Here is a 16,364-nt window from a genome sequence, read left to right as displayed (position 1 = left end):
TAGCCGTCACTGTGCTTTAGAGAAACACTGTAACACATGGAGGCCTGAGAGAGTGCCTGCAGCGTGATTAGGAGCAATATTATCCTAACCAGGGCTAGGGGTGTCAAAATCACTAAGCGAAATATAAAATGTTCACCAAAACACTTACATAGGCACAGTTCCCAATATCCTTGGTAATAATCTTCAGAGGAATTATTTTTGGGTGGTCACTTTCCTTCTCTTCTTTGATGTATCTAATAGCAAAAGAAAAGAAAAAAAATGTTAGGGTAAAATAAAAAATGTTCAAAGATGTTCTCAGGCAATTTAAGTTATAAGTACGATGACCTCTTAACCTCCCTAGATTATCCTATTGCCACCCTTTACACAGTTCACACAAGACAGCAACTATCTAATCCCCTGACCCCTGTGTGACTGTATCATAACCCACTAAGCACTTTTTACCTTTGCAATCTGGCTGGAACAATACGCATTATGCAGCACTTAATCTCATGTATCTAACTCCCATTGTTCCACAGATTATGTGAGCAGGGCCCTCTTACCACTCTGTCTGTCTGTATTAACCTGCGCTGTTTAATTATTGTGTTTCTTCCCAATTAAAGGTGCTACTAAATTTGCTGACGCTATTGATATAAAAATTGAAGATGCTGATGATGAAGTACTATTACGTCACATATTTCCTCCAAGTCAAAGCTCTCCTATCAACTCAAATTATCCAACATAACATTAAAGAAGAAAGTCTCCTCTATACACTTATTATTTTTATATAACACTTATAACCACCTGCTAGATCCTTTATACTAATAGTGACCGATTTGCAAATCAGCTCACATCCTCGGTTATTGAAGAGCACACTTCGCTAACATCATGTATTTCAATGGGTGTGGGTGATTTCATGTGATCACCCAGGACCAATAGCCTGCATTGTCAAAATACAGGTCTTAACCTTAATGCCAGTTTGATGATTTTTCCAAAAGGTTCACAGGAACCCAATGGACATGCCTACCAGCACATGGGAGGAGCACACTCCTGAATTATCACTGATCTTTGCTACTTCCACAGAAGATGACGCCTTTCACTGAGCCATGCATCCGAACATTAATCCAGCCACATCCCAAGGTACGAAGACCCCAAATGGGTAAGTACTACCTCTTTAGGCCAACAAAATTCAGGTCTGTTGTGGGACTTCATGGATACATATAATAAAGGTAAAATGATCCAGCTTTGTCACCAACAGGAAACATAAAACATACTTATACATATGCTGACTTTTCAGATATAATGTGTCCACCTCTACGCACCACATTTCATACTTTTGTGCTTTTCTTTAGGAATAACAGCGTGGCATTGTTTTACCTGCCTTCAAAAAGTAAACAAAACTGACCTAAAATTACTGAATATATTCACCAAAATGACCATTATACCTGATCAATCAAATGTCAACTGAGACTGGAGTAAAATCCAACTGCTTGATGACCATAATCTCCTAGTGTGCATGGTCAATGGTAGACTGCACTAACTGGGGCTCATAGGATTGGCCTGAGTACCGGATGACTGGATCTGTCCAATCTGGTCACACACTTGTCTGGGAGCTTAAGGCTTTATGATCCTCTAAGCAAATACAGCCACAATATAATCCCAATTATAATTTATGGCCATCTGCAATTCTGAGAAGTATTTTTCTTAATAAAAAGAGGATTATTTGACACCATGAAATTCACAATATTTGTTTGATATTTGTCCTTTCAAGAATATAAGACAGATGGGTCTATTAACTAACAGTACATGTAGGTACAACATTTGCAATAAACCACAGCCTCCAATTAAATGACACTTCAATGTCAAACTTGCACTAAACAGGACCAATCAGCTAGCTTGTATATGTTTAGTGCAAGTTTCACAATGAAAGCAAGTGTCTGATTGGTTGTTATGGTTTAATCCACTGGTTGTATGTTGGTGCATGTACCCAGTCATTGTGAATATATTCATATAAAAAGATAAAATATACATTGTCTCTACACATTTTAAAAATAGATCAGATTACATAAAAACAACCTTTCAATTTTGATTTGTGAGGAGTTGGTAAAATTGATACTTTTCATATTGACACAACAATAAAAATGTGGACTTCAGCTTTTCCATCCAAGGGCTACAAATTCCCCAGACTTAAAATGTATCCAAAAAGACCACAGGAATCTGACACCAGCTGACTGTCCAACATGAATATCCTCATACAACCATTCATCATCTGTCTGACACAAAGCATTTGTTGCAAGAATTGATTTATCCAGGGTATAGAGGAATTGAACAATGATTATTATAAACTAAAAAGTAAAAATAGGACTACGGAATTTGTTTAATTAAATGCATAGTTGGCAACAGTCCCTAATTTCCAGGGACAGTCCCACATTTTAAAGTGTTATCCCTGAAACTGTCCATGTTTTTCAGAATTGAAGTATTACAAGTCTTCTTTTTCTATGTATGGAATACATTTCTCTCTATTCCTACTGTCAACACTTTATAAGTTAATATTTGTTGCATATGATTATTTGATGTGTCGACAAATTGTAACCAGGGGCCCATACTAATATGTAAGGGGGGCTCGGGGTTCAGCTGGTAGTTCTGGCTTAGTTATGTATATACCTTTGCTGCAATATATGTTTCAGGTGTGTGTTTCTGTACTATAATCCCCATCAGAATATTATTGCTTTCCTTGGTTATACTCAGTGGTGCCCATGCGGTGAAATGGGCCCGGTGAAGCTGAATCATCAGCTGCAGAGGCTCCGGCACAGCTCTTCTGAGCATGCATAGGAACTGGCACCTGCACCACTTGTCTCCGATATAGTCTACAGTATTCTACTGCAGACAGTAATTAATAATACATAATAAAAAAAACAGGCATCTTGTTGCTTCCTAAATGCACAAACAGTCTGAGGGATATACGGCTGGATTGGTTTCCACCATACCAGGGAGATCACATGTGTGGGATCACCCTGATAGAGGATAAGCAGACCCAGACTGGTCAGTGCAGGACTGGTGCTTCTTTGGGTGCGAGGGAGATTTAAAATCTGTGTCCCGCATCCTAGAGTCTACTAGTCCCATGTCGAAAAGCATGGAGTTGGTATCCTTTGTCCACCCTGGGCTGCTGGGGACAATAGGTGAACATAGGATGTTGCCCAGCATGCCAGTGTTTAGGGACTACCTAAAACACTCAATGAGTGACACATAATGTCACTCATCTTGTCATTTTACCACACTACCAGTCTGAGGAGCAGAGGATGCGCCCCATCCTCCCGCCTGTCAAAGTAAGAAACAGTGGGGGTGGGTAACGTTTCCAATTGGGGGGGGGTAACTTTGCCACTCCAGCCACCTCAGTATTAAGGATCCCTTTACAACCACTGCCCATTATACCAGAGGCGGAACTAGAGTGCTGTGGGCCCAGGTGCAGGGAAGCAGGGAGGAGGGAACTGGGGCCCACAGCTCACTACTTCCCCATGCAGTGGGCCCCATTATCTTCATGGGCCCCGGTGCACCGCACCTGCTGTAACAATAGTAGTTCCGCCACTGAATTATATTAAAAGATTAAAAATAATGACACATCACACATGACTTTAAATTAAACTTTAATTGAATAAATGACTCTCCAAACTCTTGTTCACAAATTTATTAAATGTAAAATATATATTTTTTCTATCTTGGTTTATCAAAGTCCAAATGGGAAATAAACTCATCTTAATTCGTGTAGTACAGATAATGAAAAATATACCGGAACAATTTCCATAAGAATTAACCATCCACCTATTATAAAGAACACTGCAAAACAATCAAAGATTGGTCATCCCAGAATCCCCCTTAATGGTCAGCAAATCACAAGCAGCCAGTGTGAGAAACCACTTTTGATTGGCGGAGGATGAAGTGGAGTCTTGGTTACTATCCATCACAATCATCTCACAGCTGTCATTCATCACCTTTATTTTCAATTTAGACTACATAAGATGGATTCTATCTTGTAAATTCAGATACAGGCATATCGTATCCCTTATGTAGAGCTATAATCTAAGCCACTAAAAGGCAATAAAAGGAAATTCATCTAACCTTGCAATGTTCATAAAGTTCTAAATGTGGTTAAGACAGAGAAGCCCAAACCAGTTATTTTTTCTGTAACCTCGGATTTCAATTATATTGCAAAATAAAATTCATGTCTGTTTTTTAAAAGTCCCAATGTATTCCTACCGCAATGTTTCCTTTAAGATCAGGAATGCAACTATTTTTCCTTAAATAAAATAAAATAAAATAAACACAAAATATTACAAGAAAAAGAAGCCACCTACCTTTCGAAAAGTATAAGCCATTTTTCCTTCTCCTCTGGAGTACTTCAAGAGAAACATAAAAAGCAAAGTATTAGTGAAGGATCATATACTACAACATACATTACTGAATACACTACAATAAAACTAACAACGTGACAAGAAGCAGTTTAGCTGCACAATTCAACTGTCTCAATAATCTCCTCTCAGCCTCATACCTAAGGAACTTTAAATCACATTTACGGTAGTAAAGTCAGTTAACCATCGCGTTGGCTCCAAACTCTAAGCAGAATTCTAAACTTTAAAAAAGAACTTTCAAAATATGTTTTTCATGCATTTTGTAAATATAACAGAACCGAACTTCGCAAGTTATTAACTAAAAAAAACAATATTTTGAGTATATGTTTTATTTCATTATGGTGTGTTTTCTCTTTTGGTATGTTGGATAGCATGCACAAACATATTATCTATTCGTGTGTCCTCATCCAAAGGATTTAGCAGCACAACTCAGCAGGAACAGCAGGCTACACACTTTAAAAACCGCAGTACAACTGGAAGGAGATCAGTGTTCTTTTGGTGTGTTATTTAAGGAAACAATGTTCTTCTGCCAGTTTTCCAGCTATAAGAATGGACTATTGATAAACATTTGGATTTTGTCACATATGTTCCTTAGCAGGTGTTCTTGGCAATAAATCTTTTCCTAATATTGCTCTTTGGGTATTTTAACATAATTGTACTGTAGTGTAATTTTAATTTCATTATTAAAAAAAAAAAAAGTGATCGATGACCTACTTACTGCAAAGACTAAGGGGCAAATTATGAAGCTGTGATTTTCCAGCGGGTTTGAAAAGTGGAGATGTTGCCTATAGCAACCAATCAGATTATAGCTATCATTTTGTAGAATGTACTAAATAAATGATAGCTAGAATCTGATTGGTTGCTATGAGCATCTCCACTTTCAAACCCACTGGAAAATCGCAGCTTGATAAATGCACCCCTAAGGGTCATTTCTCCATACTCATTCTCCTGGACCTCTCTGCTGCTTTTTACACTGTTTATAACTCTCTTCTCCTACACAGCCTTCACTCCATTGACCTTTGTGACACAGTTCTTTCCTGGTTCACAACCTACCTATAAAATTGCTCCTTTGAAGTTTCTACATCTGGCACGTCCTCCCCTCCACTGCCCCTATCTTGGGGTCCCCAAGGCACTGTCCTTGGTGCTGTAGTTTTTTCATTGTACACCTCTTTTTTTCTCATTCAGCCTCCAGTGCCACCTCTATGCTGATGAAACTCAAATCTATGTCTCTTCCCTTGACCTCTCTCCTTCTGTAATATTTAGTGTAACCAACTATCTTTCAGCTATCTCCACATGGATGTCCCAACGCTACCTAAAGCGCAACATATCCAAAAGTGAGCTTATTATCTTCCCTCCTGCCAGAATCACCACCTCCCCTCAAATCTCCCTCACTGTTAATAACACCACAATTTCCTCAGTCTCCCAAGCCCGCTGCCTTGGTGTCACACTTGATTCCACCATCTGCTTTGTTCCTCACATCCAGACTCTTTCCCAGTCTTGTCGATTCCACCTTAATAACATTGCCAGAAAATGCCCTTTTCTTACTCAACATGCTACCAAATCTCTTATTCATTCTGTTATCATCTGCTGCCTTGACTACTGCAACCTCCTGTCATCCGACATTCCTGACACCCATATATCCACACTTCAATCCATCCCAAATGCTGCTGCAAGACTGAACCTCCTCTCTCACTGCTCCACATCTGCTGCACCAATTTGCAAATTCCTTCACTGGTTCCGTGTCCTCCCTAATCCAATTCAAATTACTCACCCTTACCTACAAAGCCCTTAACAATACTACCCCTGCATACATCTCAAGTCTCATATGAAAATACTCTCCCTCCCGCCCACTTAGATCTACCCCTGACCTGTGCTTTGTCTTGTCTCTTGTAACCAACTCTCACTCGTGCCTACAAGACTTCTCCTGTGCTGCTCCCCACTTATAGTATTCCCTACAAAGATGAATCAGACTTTCCTACAGCCTTTAAATCTTTAGATGTTCTCTAAGAACCCATCTTTTTTTAAAGCATACCCTGATAATACTTTTCACACTAATATACCCTCACAGCTGTCCCAATCTGCACTATAAGCCACATTTGCTCCTCTTGTTTCACCTGTGCCCTCTTCCACTTAGAATGTAAGCTCTCTAATGAGCAGGGTCTCCATACCATTTGTTTTCATGTCTGCATTTATTTTGTCTGCCTTGTAAGTCCTTGTTTTATGTATGTACTGTTCCCCACTGTACAGCGCTGTGGAGCACTTTGGCACCTGACAAATCTACGATAACAATAATAATACATTATTTGCATTGTATATGTGTGTATTTTTACATCATTTTAATGTTTGAATTTTAAATTGTACTTAAAGTGAAACCACCATTCCAAAAAGTTTTATTTTGTTTAACTTTTAAATATATTGAAACATCCTAGAATCAATATTAAAAAGTGTCAAGTTTATAGATTTTCTCTGTCTTATTGGTTAGGAATTATCGTGTGTCAATCAGGTTTCTGTGTGGTCATTACTTGGCAACAGTATAGAATCGTAGACTACACGGAAAATCAATCACTTGTTGTCTCAGAGCAATTATCCAATTGTGTATCTATTGTATAGTGAGGCATTACATCAGGGTTTACTGGTGGGTCATGCAAATCTCAGTGTGACACTTATGTCAAATGACATGAACTTGTTGTGTCTTTTAAAAGAGAGGCCGTACTTGTCCTATGACTTGTGCCTATGTGGATGTGGGTTTACAGCTAAAGAGGTGCCCTGGAAGGTCTCATTTGGAGAACTAATTGGATTTATTGCTGTCTGGGATAGAGGTTTTGGTTAAAATTCTGCAAACTCTGCCATTGGTTTGGCTCCTAGGAAGATGGTTCAGTGTCCCGGTAGACACATTTCTAGGGAATGAGTACTGTAAGGTTCTAGGAATTGATTACTGATGAACCTATCTCTGACCAGGTACAGCAGAATGGCCCTGAAACAACAACCATCCATATCTAGACTGGGACAACCTGATAACCAGGCCTGTGTGCAATTTCTATCAGCATGTCTGACAACCTTGATAGAGTCTATATTCTTGCAAAAATAAGCAGCCATTTCTATAGCTCTTCCTAATTACACTGACCTGTCATATGGTATCCTATGACACTGGTGCTCAACCTTTTTGTTTAGTTTGGACCTAAAGTGTCAACCTGCCATTATTTTGGGATTCCATAGGGTAAATGTATCAAGCTGACAGTTTTCCGGCATGTTTGAAAAGTGGAGATGTTGCCTATAGCAACCAATCAGATTCTAGAAATCCTTTTGTAGAATGTACAAAATAAATCATAGATAGAATCAAACCCGCCGGAAAACTCTCAGCTTGATATATTTACCCGCATGAGTCAACGTGAAAACAAGCAGTTCCCTATAGAATGTATTGCTTATCTGATACTCAGGGGACCCCAAAAACAGTTTCTGGGACCCCAGTTGTTGTACTGACAATCAGGTTGTACACCTCTGTCCTATGACAGAGAATCTATTTTCACATCAGTATTAGTTTACTGTGATCACATTTTTCTGTATCTAATATGATTGAAAATAATATGCTTCATTACTAAGTAATTAGAATTGGTGAAGTAAGATCTCCCCACAAATTGCTAACGCAATTCAAATGCTATTCAAATCCAATGTTTACTAAGATACCCGGATAACAGTTTCCCATCATCGATGTCTTGGACTTTAACCACATACAGCACTTTGGATGAACTCTCACCCACTCATAAAGCCTTGATCTACATACCATATGTGTCCTATTATACTAGATGGAGTGTTTAGATCTACCAATGCAAACAGCTTTAACTACTATGAATACATTAGCACGTCTGCATTTCATTTGCTATAGACATTTAAAACTTTTCACTTTTTTTTTAAAATGTTGGGAGCTACTTACAAACGAATGTACAAACCTACAGTAACACATAACAAGCAATGAGCGCTTTATTTAATATTAATTAAAACAAATACTGGATTAATCATGAAAATTATTTAAACTCAGTTCTATTTTAGCTTTACTTTCCACTTGATTAAATAACAAAGTGTAATGGAGTATTCTCACTTCCATTCATAGCAAACACCAATACCACACTTCGCAGTTTTGCATTAAATATTTCTAACATGGGTCAAAAAGCTCAAATGGCAAAGCGGAAAATGGGTCATGAAACTTATAGTGACATAACTAGACCCTGTATTTGAATCCACCAATATGCACAGAACATCTCTTTACTTGCAGACTCCAAGCAAAACACTCAGTTATAAAGCGTATAGTTTACATTATATTCATTACCAGCAAGGATCATTAAATGACCAGCAAAACACTAATTCGTCCACCATCGTAATAGCATAGCAATGGGAATAACATGTTTGCAGCAAAGTTGTCCTATGGCATCATAATCGTGCTCACCACTGCCACCCCCCACCCACGACTGTCCAAAAATCTGGTGTATGCCCTTTCACTTTATTAAATTGGTGTTTATTGGTCTATTAAACAAGCAATTTACAAGCTTTGAGAACGGGATAGATAGAAGACTGGGCAGATTTTGTTAAGTATAAACACTTTAATTACTTCAGAAACAATATTTAGCTTAGTAATACACATATTTAGAGATATGTATATTAAGGTTCTATACTGGGTTTACTTGCTCTTAAATTACAATAATAAACTCGCAATTCCATTGCTGGTTTACTAATAAATAAAATGAATGTTTAGAATAATAATAATATTAATAACGCTGCAAACGAGGAACATTGGCTGGCAGCCTGTGACTCATTTAGCAAGTACTCATTACTGCTCGTACAGTTCCAAAATGTAGCTGCAGCCAAAATATTGTTTGTCAGGAGAATATTAACATATGAATGTCTGCAAAACTTACACGAATGAATTCCTTAAATACCAAATTGTTAACATTTAATTAAACAGCCATATATTTTTGTTTCTGTACAGAGAAGCTAATCCAGTATTTTATCCCTTGCAGTTGTTATTGAATATCACATTCCTCTGTAACTTAACTATATTCTTGCGATTTATTTAAAGGGTAAATATATATATATATATATATATATATATATATATATATATATATATTCTAATGCATAGTTGGGAACCTATAATGCTGGACAGTTGGGCTGTAGCACCAGACCAGGAACTCGGAGTCTCGAGCATGTCTACGTCATTTTTAAACTAATTGAAAAACTGATTCATGACAACTATTTGATAGACTTAAATTGTTGTGTGACATCAATAAAAATAAAGCTTTAATAACTATAAACGCCCTATTTTATAATGATCACTTGTAACGTTATACTATGTGCATGGTAGCAGTAACTAAGAATATGTTGATCTTAAGCACAGGGCCGGGTCCCAGGTCTTTTGAGAACCCAGAAAGGCCTCTGTTTCTGTACTTGCTGAGAGGCTACATATTGGTTTACTATGGTAAAACCATACTTGCCTACTCTCAGGACCAACCCTCCGGGAGGGCAAGTGCGAATGGTGTGATGCCACTAATTGTGTCATCACACCCCCACTCCCCACTGCACAGTGGTGATTGTATCATTGCACAGCTGGAAGAGGTGCCATGACGACACGGATGGCATGATCGTGACCCGTCCGGCAAGCCTTGATGAGACGAATTGCGTCATGCGGGAGGGTGGTCTACTCTCCTGGGATTCCAGGAGAACGACCTGAAATTTGTGAGTCTCCCAGATGATCTAGGACAGGCTTGGCTAACCTGTGGCACTCCAGATGTTTGTGAAACTACAAGTCCCAGCATACCCTTCAAGCAATAAGCTGCTATATATTGGCAAAGCATGCTGGGGCTTGTAGTTTCAAAACACCTGGAGTGCCACAGGTTAGCCAAGCCTGATCTAGGAGCATAGACAAGTATGGATGAAATAGGAGGGAAGCACATGTGCATATGATTATATGCATGAACAGAGGACTGAAGTGGAATCTTTAGAGTAAAAATCAGTTAATGCAGGTTGCAGCAGGCACTGCTATGGTCACCGATGAATTATTTTTCAAAAGTGACATCTGTTGGCTATAACAAGATAATGCACAACAATAAACAAAACCTGATGTATTATTTTTCTATAATGCTCCTCCTGTGTGGTTGATTTTCAGTAAATACACAGATATATGATTCTTAAAAAGTAATAGTTTCACATAAGCTAATGGTCTGTTTTTCCTTAAATGTTCTTTCAAGTGTGATACACAAATACAGAATAATAATTTTAAGTCCAGTTTGGAAGCAACAGCAATAATATAAAAATGTGGAAGTTTACAGAAAACAGTGGCAACAACTAAGTATATATATTTACAAACATAATAAAATGTTCCTCCACCCAAAGAAATCACACTAAATATAAACATACCTGAATGTTGCAACACAGTTGGTGATTGGCCAGCCTATGACAAATGACCTCTCTGGGTAAGTGCTGCCCTCGCAGACCTCCTCCATGCAGGACGCTATCCACATCTCACCCACCCGCACATGGTGTTTCAGTTTATAGTGGGATGGGGACCTGGAGAAAAATAAATAAACGTGTTAACAGAATAGAAGGGTAAAACATCACTCCAAGCATTTATATATTGTATTATTTACAATAGTATATTTATGGCACTCCAAATCTACTAGAAGTCAGGTGAATGCCTGATCTAAGGGGCCAAGTTATCAAAGACCTTAAGCCCTTATTATATCCTGCAACGGACATTATTTGCAGGATTATAGTAAAATACAATATCAGGGGGTAAATGTATCAAGCTGAGAGTTTTCCGGCGGGTTTGAAAAGTGGAGATGTTGCCTATAGCAACCATTCAGATTGTAGCTATCATTTCGTAGACTGTACTAAATAAATGATAGCTAGAATCTGATTGGTTTTTCAAACCCGCTGGAAAACTCTCGGCTTGATACATTTACCCCCAGGTCTATTTATTAATCCTGTAAGCAGTGTTTGACGTGTGAATTTAGCGGCGGTATGGAAAATGTGAGTGAATGAACTATGACGGTGAAGGCAATGAAGGCAGTAGTAGCAGTCGTGGTATGGTATACCCTATATACACCCTCACTTCCACCACTGCCTGTAACCATATATATGGCGCTCAGTATACTTTTGTTCATAACAGCCGTCCTCACGATCTCTATGGGGACGGTGAAATGGGGCAATTTAACAGGCTTTGAAAATGTTAGCCTTTTGCAGCTTGTCTCCGATTGCTAATGTCATCTGAGGATGGCGTTAGCAGCTTTTGCCTATAGTTAAAGCCCTGGCAGAGACCCTTATACTTCATAAACAGGTGTGTTTCCCACATTCATATCTTGTTGTTGTTTTCTGTTGGTTTTGTTAACTTTTATGCTGTAAATGTTACAGTTTGGTTTAGTTCAGTGAAAGATCTAATGCTTTTATTGGTTAAAGGTTGGTCTAGTCCTGTGGATGTTTAAAGGCTCTGATTGGCTACAGGTTGCATATTCTAAACCACCGATAGACTACACATTTTCCTAGAACTGTGAATGTTATAGTACTCTGATTGGATACAGGTTGGTCCAGCCTTGTGATCCTTCTAATGCTCTGATTGGTTATAGGATATTTAGTCTTTTGAACATTCTAAAGCTGTAACTGGTGAGCTTTACAATCTCTGAACCATACTTGGCAACCTTAGAATATGAGATTCCTGGAGGGGAGGTCAATTATCAAGTAAGGGTATGATGTTGGCACTCGCGCCATTTTGGACCAACAGTGCGATGCAGCAATTGTGTCATGGGCCAAATGACGTGATTCACGGTAAATCACGTCATCGAGGCCCTCGTTAGACCGGGAGAGATAGTCCGAGATATTCCAGGAGAGTAAGCAAGTATACTCTGAACATTGTGCAGGCTTTAAAACCTTTCCATACACAGTGACTGCATTTACCTGGCCCACAGGGGCAAGAGCAGGAATTTGATGGGGGCATTCCAACTTTGCAATTCACCATTCTGAAAAAGTTCTTCCCTAATGCAGTGCAAAATCCTACCACTGTTATGCAGTTGTCATACAGCAGATTTTATTAGTTATTTATATTTGAAGTTTTCTGGTTGTGGCTGGGGGCATTGGCTGCATTTTTGGGTACCTGCACTCCCTCCTAGAAGTTGACTAGACTATGCCCACCTCCAGGGCTGTCTCTTCCATAGGGCACGATGGGCAGGTGCCTGGGGGCCCTGCAGCCCAGGGGGCCCGTCAGAGGCAGCTAAAAAAAAAAGTTCCTGAAAAAAAGAAGAAGAAAATACTTACCTTGCTCTCAGCTGGCGATCCGGTTCCCTCCCTGGTCTCCTCTGTGCTGCGCTCGCAGTGCATGTTGGGCGTGACGTCATCACGCCCGCCCGACATCCATTGCGGAGCGCAGCACGGAGGAGGAGACCAGGGGGGGAGCCGGATCGCCAGCTGAGAGCAAGGTAAGTATTTTCTTCTTCTTTTTTTCAGGAACTTTTTTCTCTCGCTGCCTCTGACGGGACCCCCTGGGCTGCAGGGCCCATATTTATAATCATTTTTTTTTTTTTTATATATATATATAGGGGCCCCGGTGCACTGCTTTGCCCGGGGGCCCCAAATGTTGTTAAGAGGGCCCTGCCCACCTCTAGATTCAATCTAGCAGACTAATGGAAGTGGCCAAAAGAAATCACAAGACAGAAGATATCATCAAGACGATGGAATTTTTGTAATGAACTTAATGTAAATGTCTAGCTATGTGCTGGGTCTTTCCATTACAGAAACCGGCCAAACCAGGCTGAACAAGAAACACGTGCAGGTATTCAGTCCAATTCTCCTAATTATCTAACAGTACAGCCGCTCCTCTGCTAGGGAAGGGAGTATTATGTTCACTGCGAGAACAGGCAGTGACTTCCTTTAATTACCAAGGTCGTGTTTATTATATGAGGTTTATAAATAGTGACCAAGACAAACAGCAACATCATATTCTTTACCCATAAAAATTCAGCGCTCTTCAATAATAATCATTGGTGTAACACTCATTTTGATGTGATAGACTCATCTGCGTGTGATGATCTCTTATTGAACTTATCATGTGTCAATCACGTTTTACTGTTTATTTAAGGTCTATTATTTAAAATACCGGGGCTGGAAAGATTTTGCCCAGGTTCCATTGTTCATTTTCCTGATGGTTCCCATTAGAAAAGAATCTAATACAGAAAACAACATATCTACTTCCTGAAAAACAAATGGTCCTGCCACGATTTACTTACATAATAAGGAAAAGTTTGCCTGGCAGTGTTGTAGGACAACCACCCAATTCCCACATTGCAATCACGGTGACAACCAACAGAGGACAACAAAGATATTTTTTTTAAGGTCGTATTTTATTACATATTGTATGCAGAAATCTAGGTTTCATTTGGAATGCCAACTGCAAATAATTATAGGACAATATTCACACAATTCTAGGAACCTATTCACAGTAATAGGATGATTTACTAAAGGTAACGGATTTACTGCTGCTGAGCGGATATGTACTCACTTCTAACTCCAAATTAAAAAAAAACTGTCTGGGGGTAAAAGTTACACTTTTATTATTAGTATTATTAGTACAATACTTTATTTATAAAGTGTTAACAGATTATGCAGCAATGTAAAATGAGTAATCTTTAGTATCCCTCATTCTTTGGTGATCCAGCAATCAAAACAGGATCTCAAGTTTGTCTTCAATCAAGATATTGGTAATTAGATTAACATGCAAACCAAATTCTATATTGTGATAGTCATAATATATATATATATATATATATATATATATATATATATATATATATATATATATATATTTCCATACTCTCTGCAATCTCTTTAGTGCTTACCTATGTACCAATAAAGTTTTTGTGACTCTACGTGAATATTGATGGTTCTTAGAAGTCTGACCAATAACTCAAAGTGTAACATAGTTGTAAACAAGAAGTAGAATGCTGTTTAAACACATGATCCGTTTATATAAATCAAATATAAATAGGAGATTAGAAAGTTACATCAGCAAATGTGAACATTCAGCATTAAACCGAGCTGTGTACTTTGTTGGTTTGTGAAAAATTTGAACAATGGAGGTAAAGTAACAAATTGGGAATTGACTTGCTTGCTTATCTCTTTATGTCACGGGAAATCCAATGCGTAATTACAATATGAGGACATTGAATTACAATACTGACCGGTGATGTTGCATAGTGTAATGTTTCAAGTCCACATGGGGTGTCCATATTTGCATCTATCCAGCAGTAACCTTCATGGACCTATATTGAAGATTTACCTGGAAAAGCTAGATGAAGGTGCCCTTTACCCATCTGCTCACTTGCAGCAGAGTTAGAGAACATGTGATTTGACAGTGGGACTGCAAATCCCAGCATGCTATGCCAACCACATGCTGAGTATCCACTAAATCGCAAACTAGTCACTGATTTTACAAAGGTATTTCCAGAAACTGGGAAGTGGGCGTACACCACGCTTACCTACTCTACAGAATGCCCGGGAGATGCACCAATTTTGTAGAGTCCTCCCTGCAGGCCACCGTCCCGGGCAGGGGATTGGTAGTGCAATCTCTGTAATTATTTCTTCATTGCCTCACCCCTTTGCCAAATAATGATGCAAATTGTGGCATTCCGCGGAGGAGATGGGACTGTGATAATGAAAACCACATTGTCATGTCTCCCTCTTTTGCCCCTTAGTCCCCAGAGGGAAGGTGCCAAAAGTAGGCAACTATGGCGTAAAACCTGGAAATATACTAGGCAACCAAGTAGGCAAATAAAGAAGCATTTAGCATTCACACTTTCACAGTTAAATGACTACTAATGAGCTTGGTGCTCTCTTGTTTCTACAAAATGGCTGCCTTCACTGTGTGTAGGCAGGGCCGGAATAAGAGAATGGAGGCCCCCTGTCTAACGGTACTGTGAGGCCCCCCCATGAGACACCCCCCCCCTCCCCGTGTGAGGCCCCCCCGGGCGCTTACCTCCTTCTGTCACTGTAGTCTTTCCGCGGCGCACAGTAATCTCTTTACTGAGGAGATCTCGTGAGAGTGATAGTCTCACTCTCACAAGATCTTCTCAGTAAGGAGACTACTGCGCGCCGCGGAAAGACTACAGTGACAGCAGCCAGCTAACAGCATAGCATTTGCTGTTAGTTGCCCTTCTCCAGCTGACAGTTGGAGCCGGGGGCAGGGACGCCCCCAACCCGATGAATGCCAGCGGGCCCCCCAGATGCCCGAGGCCCCTGGGCTGTAGCCGAGTTACACCTGTGTGTAGGTAACAGGTACGCTTTAAGATAAACCAAATATCCCCACCACTGTAAAACATCATTGATGTTTTTATTTCAAGTACGGATATTGCTAGCTGACTGTGAGATAAAAAAAACCCCTAAAGTAACTGTATATATCTCTTCTGTCCTCTCCCCAGAACACACTGACTGGAACTCTCTACTAGAATGCTGCTGAACGTGATAAAGCAGTCTCATTTGCATACTTCAGCCTTAGGCATTAGGCAGGAAATACCAACAGGAAAGAGAGGGAGTAAAGCCTGGAACTGTCCCTGAAAATGAGGGACAGTTGGCAACCATGAGGATAAACGATTTAAAAGTAGATCTTTCTGGAAAAATACTGTAGACATAAATATGTTTAGGTTTTTAAATAAACCGATGAATAATAAATTACTATGATAGTAATTCATAATCTTAGGGGATAATTAATTTTCACACTTTCCTCCATATTTGTCTCCTCTCAGTCGCATTACGCTAAATTCCACCAGGTGGAGGGAAGCCAAGAGGAGGAGTCGGACACACACGCATTGTAATGGAGAGCTGAACTCAACTCCCCAAAGTTCTCCACAGAGGCATGGGACTGAGGCCAAAAGCAGTGTACAAGACGAACCGTGCACATCAGCACACTGTAATTACAGACATCTGACTGTCTGTGTGAGGACCAGCAGT

At 39.5% G+C, this 16,364-nt stretch overlaps 1 protein-coding gene across 1 annotated transcript in view; it reads right to left on the bottom strand.

Moving 5' to 3' along the window:
- ARHGAP20 (Rho GTPase activating protein 20) overlaps window positions 1–16,364 on the bottom strand; it is a 98,113-nt gene that overhangs the window by 42,671 nt on the left and 39,078 nt on the right. The window contains exons 4-6 of the mRNA XM_075198888.1: window positions 10,791–10,940; window positions 4,329–4,370; window positions 149–233 (exon numbers count right to left, since the gene is read on the bottom strand). Coding sequence (XP_075054989.1) covers window positions 149–233; window positions 4,329–4,370; window positions 10,791–10,940 — 277 coding nt within the window. The remainder of the gene's footprint in view (window positions 1–148; window positions 234–4,328; window positions 4,371–10,790; window positions 10,941–16,364) is intronic.

This window comes from Mixophyes fleayi, chromosome 2 (genome assembly GCF_038048845.1).
Source record: "Mixophyes fleayi isolate aMixFle1 chromosome 2, aMixFle1.hap1, whole genome shotgun sequence".
Taxonomy (NCBI): domain Eukaryota; kingdom Metazoa; phylum Chordata; class Amphibia; order Anura; family Limnodynastidae; genus Mixophyes; species Mixophyes fleayi.
The sequence above is the reverse complement of the archived record's forward strand: the minus strand, read 5'-3'. Positions and strand labels throughout refer to the sequence as shown.